Raw genomic sequence first — 7,597 nt, forward strand, 5'->3', positions numbered from 1 at the left:
AAATGGCCGCCGCGATGTCCATCTGCGCACGCGCGGCATCCCGCGGCCATTTTCCTGAAGCCCCGGGAAGCAAGAGACTCCATCTGCGCACGCGCGGCCTCAGGAAGATGGCCGCGCCCACCGAGAAACCGCTGAATAGCGGCGAGCGCGCTCTTTTTCTACAGCTGCGCAGTGCATTCGGCACTTGCGCATGCGAGAAGCACTACGCCACCAACGGGAACATAAGCAAGATGTGGGGGAGAAACATCACTGTGACCACGCCCATCCGACCTGACCAGCCTGATTGACAGGCGAAAAAGGCCACTTTTATAAGGTATTTCGGCAGCATAGGTAGGGAATCAGGGCACAAAAAAATACCCCATTGTAAAGCACAGCTCAGGCCCTATTTAACGGTATTTTTATCTCCTACTGAAAAAACGGGGTGACGGGTTCCCTTTAACCCCTTCCCGACCCATGACGCCACGTAGGCGTCATGAAAGTCGGTGCCATTCCGACCCATGACGCCTATGCGGCGTCATGGAAAGATCGCGTCCCTGCAGATCGGGTGAAAGGGTTAACTCCCATTTCACCCGATCTTCAGGGACAGGGGGAGTGGTAGTTTAGCCCAGGGGGGGTGGCTTCACCCCCTCGTGGCTACGATCGCTCTGATTGGCTGTTGAAAGTGAAACTGCCAATCAGAGCGATTTGTAATATTTCACCCATTATAACGGGTGAAATATTACAATCCAGCCATGGCCGATGCTGAAATATCATCGGCCATGGCTGGAAATACTAGTGTGCCCCCACCCCACCCCTCCGATCGCCCCCCCACCCCCCCGATCTGGCCGGTACACTGCTCCGGCTCCCCTCCGTCCAGTGCTCCGCTCCCCCCCCGTGCTCGTGTCCGCTCCCCCCGTGCTCCAATCACCCCCCCGTGCTCCAATCACCCCCCCTGCACTCCGATCCACCCCCCCCCGTGCTCCGTTCCACCCCCCCGTGCTCCATTCCAGCCCCCCCGTGCTCCATTCCACGCCCCCCGCGCTCCGTTCCACCCCTCCCGCGCTCCGATTCCCCCCCCCGTGCTCCGATCCCCCCCCCCCGTGGTCCCCCCCCACCCTATCATACTTACCGATCCAGCCGTGGTCCCGTCCATCTTCTCCCGGGCGCCGCCATCTTCCAAAATGGCGGGCGCATGCGCAGTGCGCCCGCCGAATCTGCCGGCCGGCAGATTCGTTCCAAAGTGCATTTTGATCACTGAGATATAATCTATCTCAGTGATCAAAATAAAAAAAATAATAAATGACCCCCCCCCCTTTGTCACCCCCATAGGTAGGGACAATAAAAAAATAAAGAAATTTTTTTTTTTCCACTAATGTTAGAATAGGGTTAGGGTTAGGGGTAGGGTTAGGGTTAGGGGTAGGGTTAGGGTTAGGGCTAGGGGTAGGGTTAGGGTTAGGGGTAGGGTTAGGGGTAGGGTTAGGGGTAGGGTTAGGGTTAGGGTTAGGAATGTGCACACGTATTCTGGTCCTCTGCGGATTTTTCCGCTGCGGATTTGATAAATCCGCAGTGCTAAACCGCTGCGGATTTATGGCGGATTTACCGCGTTTTTTTCTGCGCATTTCACTGCGGTTTTACAATTGCGATTTTCTATTGGAGCAGTTGTAAAACCGCTGCGGAATCCGCACAAAGAAGTGACATGCTGCGGAATGTAAACCGCTGCGTTTCCGTGCAGTTTTTCCGCAGCATGTGTACAGCGATTTTTGTTTCCCATAGGTTTACATTGAACTGTACACTCATGGGAAACTGCTGCGGATCCGCAGCGTGTGCACATACCTTTAGAATTAGGCTATGTGCACACGGTGCGGATTTGGCTGCGGATCCGCAGCAGTGTTCCATCAGGTTTACAGTACCATGTAAACATATGAAAAACCAAATCCGCTGTGCCCATGGTGCGGAAAATACCGCGCGGGAACGCTGCGTTGTATTTTCCGCAGCATGTCAATTCTTTGTGCGGATTCCGCAGCGTTTTACACCTGTTCCTCAATAGGAATCCGCAGGTGAAATCCGCACAAAAAACACTGGAAATCCGCGGAAAATCCGCAGGTAAAACACAGTGCCTTTTACCCGCAGATTTTTCAAAAATGGTGCGGAAATATCTCACACGAATCCGCAACGTGGGCACATGGCCTTAGGGTTAGGGTTGGAATTAGGGTTGTGGTTAGGGTTAGGGGTGTGTTGTGGTTAGGGGTGTGTTGGGGTTAGGTTTGTGATTAGGATTATGGCTACAGTTGGGATTAGGGTTAGGGGTGTGTTGGGGTTAGTGTTGGAGTTAGAATTGAGGGGTTACCACTGTTTAGGCACATCAGGGGTCTCCAAACGCAACATGGCGCCACCATTGATTCCAGCCAATCTCGTATTCAAAAAGTCAAATGGTGCTCCCTCACTTCCGAGCCCTGACGTGTGCCCAAACAGTGGTTTACCCCCACATATGGGGTACCAGCATACTCAGGACAAACTGCGCAACAATTACTGGGGTCCAATTTCTCCTGTTACCCTTGTGAATCTAAAAAAATGCTTGCTAAAACATAATTTTTGAGGAAAGAAAAATGATTTTTTATTTTCACGGCTCTGCGTTGTAAACGTCTGTGAAGCACTTGGGGGTTCAAAGTGCTCACCACATATCTAGATAAGTTCCTTGGGGGGTCTAGTTTCTAAAATGGGGTCACTTGTGGGGGGTCTCTACTGTTTAGGCACACCAGGGGCTCTGCAAACGCAACGTGACACCCGCAGACCATTCCATCAAAGTCTGCATTTCAAAAGTCACTACTTCCCTTCTGAGCCCCGACGTGTGCCCAAACAGTGGTTTACCCCCACATATGGGGTATCAGCGTACTCAGGAGAAACTGGACAACAACTTTTGGGGTCCAATTTCTCCTGTAACCCTTGGGAAAATAAAAAATTCTGGGCTAAATAATTATTTTTGAGGAAAGAAAACGTATTTATTATTTTCACGGCTCTGCATTATAAACTTCTATGAAGCACTTGGGGGTTCAAAGTGCTCACCACACATCTAGATAAGTTCCTTTCAGGGTCTAGTTTCCAAAATGGGGTCACTTGTGGGGGGTTTCTACTGTTTAGGCACATCAGGGGCTCTGCAAACGCAACGTGACGCCCGCAGAGCATTCCATCAAAGTCTGCATTTCAAAACGTCACTACTTCAATTCCAAGCCCCGGCATGTGCCCAAACAGTAGTTTACCCCCACATATGGGGTATCACCGTACTCAGGAGAAACTGGACAACAACTTTTGGGGTCAAATTTCTCCTGTTACCCTTGGGAAAATTAAAAAATTCTGGGCTAAATAATTATTTTTGAGGAAAGAAAACGTATTTATTATTTTCACGGCTCTGCATTATAAACTTCTATGAAGCACTTGGGGGTTCAAAGTGCTCACCACACATCTAGATAAGTTCCTTTGGGGGTCTAGTTTCCAAAATGGGGTCACTTGTGGGGGGTTTCTACTGTTAAGCCACATCAGGGGCTCTGCAAACGCAACGTGACGCCCACAGAGCATTCCATCAAAGTCTGCATTTCAAAACGTCACTACTTCACTTCCGAGCCCCGGCATGTGCCCAAACAGTGATTTACCCCCACATATGGGGTATCAGCGTACTCAGGAGAAACTGGACAACAACTTTTGGGGTCAAATTTCTCCTGTTACCCTTGGGAAAATAAAAAATTGCAGGCTAAAAGATAATTTTTGAGAAAATAATTTTTTTTTTTATTTTCATGGCTCTGCGTTATAAACTTCTGTGAAGCACTTGGGGGTTCAAAGTCCTCACCACACATCTAGATTAGTTCCTTTGGGGGTCTAGTTTCCAAAATGGTGTCATTTCTGGGGGATCTCCAATGTTTAAGCACACAGGGGCTCTCCAAACGTGACATGGTGTCCGCTAATGATTGGAGCTAATTTTCCATTTAAAAAGCCAAATGGCGTGCCATCCCTTCCGAGCCCTGCCGTGCGCCCAAACAGTGGTTTACCCCCACATATGGGGTATCAGCGTACTCAGGACAAACTGACAACAATATTTGGGGTCCAATTTCTCCCATTATCCTTGGCAAAATAGGAAATTCCAGGCTAAAAAATCATTTTTGAGGAAAGAAAAATTATTTTTTATTTTCATGGCTCTGCGTTATAAACTTCTGTGAAGCACCTGGGGGTTTAAAGTGCTCAATATGCATCTAGATAAGTTCCTTGGGGGGTCTAGTTTCCAAAATGGGGTCACTTGTGGGGGAGCTCCAATGTTTAGGCACACAGGGGGCTCTCCAAACGCGACATGGTGTCCGCTAACAATTGGAGCTAATTTTCCATTCAAAAAGTCAAATGGCGCGCCTTCCCTTCCGAGCCCTGCCGTGTGCCCAAACAGTGGTTTACCCCCACATATGAGGTATCGGCGTACTCGGGAGAAATTGCCCAACAAATTTTATGATCCATTTTATCCTACTGCCCATGTGAAAATGAAAAAATTGAGGCGAAAATAATTTTTTTGTGAAAAAAAAAGTACTTTTTCATTTTTACAGATCAATTTGTGAAGCACCTGAGGGTTTAAAGTGCTCACTAGGCATCTAAATAAGTTCCTTGGGGGGTCTAGTTTCCAAAATGGGGTCACTTGTGGGGGAGCGCCAATGTTTAGGCACACAGGAGCTATCCAAACGCGACATGGTGTCCGCTAACGATGGAAATAATTTTTCATTCAAAAAGTCAAATGGCGCTCCTTCCCTTCCGAGCCTTACCATGTGCCCAAACAGTGGTTTACCCCCACATGTGAGGTATTGGTGTACTCAGGAGAAATTGCCCAACACATTTTAGGATCCATTTTATCCTGTTGCCCATGTGAAAATGAAAAAATTGAGGCTAAAAGAATTTTTTTGTGAAAAAAAAGTACTTTTTCATTTTTACGGATCAATTTGTGAAGCACCTGGGGGTTCAAAGTGCTCACTATGCATCTAGATAAGTTCCTTGGGGCGTCTAGTTTCCAAAATGGGGTCATTTGTGGGGGAGCTCCAATTTTTAGGCACACGGGGGCTCTCCAAACGTGACATGGTGTCCGCTAAAGAGTGGAGCCAATTTTTGATTCAAAAAGTCAAATGGCGCTCCTTCCCTTCCAAGCCCTGCCGTGCGCCCAAACAGTGGTTTACCCCCACATATGAGGTATCAGCGTACTCAGGACAAATTGGACAACAACTTTCGTGGTTCAGTTTCTCCTTTTACCATTGGGAAAATAAAAAAATTGTTGCTAAAAGATAATTTTTGTGACTAAAAAGTTAAATGTTCATTTTTTCCTTCCATGTTGCTTCTGCTGCTGTGAAGCACCTGAAGGGTTAATAAACTTCTTGAATGTGGTTTTGAGTACCTTGAGGGGTGCAGTTTTTAGAATGGTGTCACTTTTGGGTATTTTCAGCCATATAGACCCCTCAAACTGACTTCAAATGTGAGGTGGTCCCTAAAAAAAATGGTTTTGTAAATTTCGTTGTAAAAATGACAAATCGCTGGTCAAATTTTAACCCTTATAACTTCCTAACAAAAAAAAATTTTGTTTCCAAAATTGTGCTGATGTAAAGTAAACATGTGGGAAATGTTATTTATTAACTATTTTGTGTCACATATCTCTCTGGTTTAACAGAATAAAAATTCAAAATGTGAAAATTGCGAAATTTTCAAAATTTTTGCCAAATTTCCGTGTTTATCACAAATAAATGCAGAATTTATTGACCTAAATTTACCACTAACATGAAGCCCAATATGTCACGAAAAAACAATCTCAGAACCGCTAGGATCCGTTGAAGCGTTCCTGAGTTATTACCTCATAAAGGGACACTGGTCAGAATTGCAAAAAACGGCAAGGTCTTTAAGGTCAAAATAGGCTGGGTCATGAAGGGGTTAATAACCTCCACTTTCCTTCTACCAATGAAGTTGGGAAACAGGGCACATCATTAGATGACAGTGACCTATAGGGCTTTCCACAAGTTCCAGCCACACAGTGACCTCTGCACATTAGCAGACAAGGTGGAGGCTGATAAGGAATGCAATTTTTTTTTTTTTTTTATACCTAAAGTACATTAAACAGATTTTACGAACAGGGCGAGTTAACAAATCCAATAACAGAGCATGAAATGGGCCAAACAATATTTTGCGCAACTTTCATTTTTTTTTTACAGTAACTTACATAATTCTGTAAACAGTACCAAGCTCAGTGTGCACCACTTCCTTGTAAAGATGGCACATGAATGTCCACCTCATGTAACATAGTAACATAGTTAGTAAGGCCGAAAAAAGACATTTGTCCATCCAGTTCAGCCTATATTCCATCATAATAAATACCCAGATCTACGTCCTTGTATACCTGGTGCAATCATGAGTACTGAACATGAGCTATGTGCTACTATTTATTTAGCCCTTTCCACGTGCCCGATTTCCTGCTGCTGGGGAAAAAAAAAAAAAAAAAAATATGGAGGTGCCTGGTCGTCATCTTGTTCCCGCTCCTCCCGCCATTTTGGGCCCTCTTTTCCCGCCATTTACTCTTCGTGGGCGGAGTCTTGTGATTTCCAATTCCCGCCGAAATTGCCCGCAGTGTATTTAGCCAGCGGCGACAGCGAAACTCCGCAGTTATAATTACCGACATGACAGACTCACACTGCGCAGTTCTCTCCTTCTGCCGCAATGAAACCTAATCCACCCACAGCTCCTGAGCGGGCAGAGCTACAGTAATGTCTCTGCCCCCTCGCAGTAGTGTACCTAGCAGTCATGGCCCCGGCTCCTCACCAGTTCCTGTAGGCTCCTTGCTGACGTCTTCCAGACATGGCGATGAGCTGAGGAGACCGCTGTACGTTCTCCAATACTGGCCGGCGCTGTAGGGAGTGATGGGCCCCTCAGCTCCAGGCTTTATATAGAGGCGGACATTGTACCTGACACGTGTGAGGGGGAGTCTCCTGTCATCTCTTACTATCATGGCTTCCTAAACCAATATGCCAAAATAATATTGGCAGACAGGCAGGAAAATGGGCTCAGCTCCTAAAACAACTCCCGACTCACTGATAAATATATTCATCCTTTAAAGTGCTGTTCTCAGATTCTTTAGTGGCTAAATTGCTAAGTGCCTGTAAAAAAAACACTAGACACATTGCAAATGGCTTCTTGTTAAAGGGGTTTTCTAAGCAGAACACGAAGAACATTGAGAGAAGGGTCAGAATCTAGTCAGGAGGACACAAGTGTACAAATGGCGCTCACCCCTCGTGCTGGGACTACAGGAGAATCGTGACAGTGTGCGCGTTGCACAATCACCGCTCGTCAGGCTCTGTTCACACACAAAGTGACTGCAGGCTTTTCATAGCACTTTAGAAATCCTTTTTAATTTTTTTTTACTCCATTCCATGCAAGGGCCATATTTATTTATTTTTTTCCATCCAATCAGCCCGTATGAGGATTTTTTTTTTTACGGGATTTTCTCTTTTTACATGAATGACGCCAATTATTTGACCATAAGAAAATCCAAGTGCTATGAAAATGCGAAAATAAATTTACATAATTCCAACATTGGTTTTTTAGAGGGGATATCCGG

General features: G+C 46.1%; 1 protein-coding gene across 1 annotated transcript in view; it reads right to left on the minus strand.

The window, feature by feature from the left end:
- LOC138638604 (ribonuclease H1-like) overlaps positions 1 to 6,883 on the minus strand; it is a 176,061-nt gene extending 169,178 nt beyond the window's left edge. Inside the window, exon 1 of the mRNA XM_069728045.1 lies at positions 6,802 to 6,883. Within this exon, the coding sequence (XP_069584146.1) occupies positions 6,802 to 6,839 (38 nt within the window). The 5' untranslated portion in view covers positions 6,840 to 6,883. The remainder of the gene's footprint in view (positions 1 to 6,801) is intronic.
- Positions 6,884 to 7,597: the final 714 nt, after the last annotated feature.

The sequence above is a fragment of the Ranitomeya imitator genome, chromosome 5 (assembly GCF_032444005.1).
Source record: "Ranitomeya imitator isolate aRanImi1 chromosome 5, aRanImi1.pri, whole genome shotgun sequence".
Taxonomy (NCBI): domain Eukaryota; kingdom Metazoa; phylum Chordata; class Amphibia; order Anura; family Dendrobatidae; genus Ranitomeya; species Ranitomeya imitator.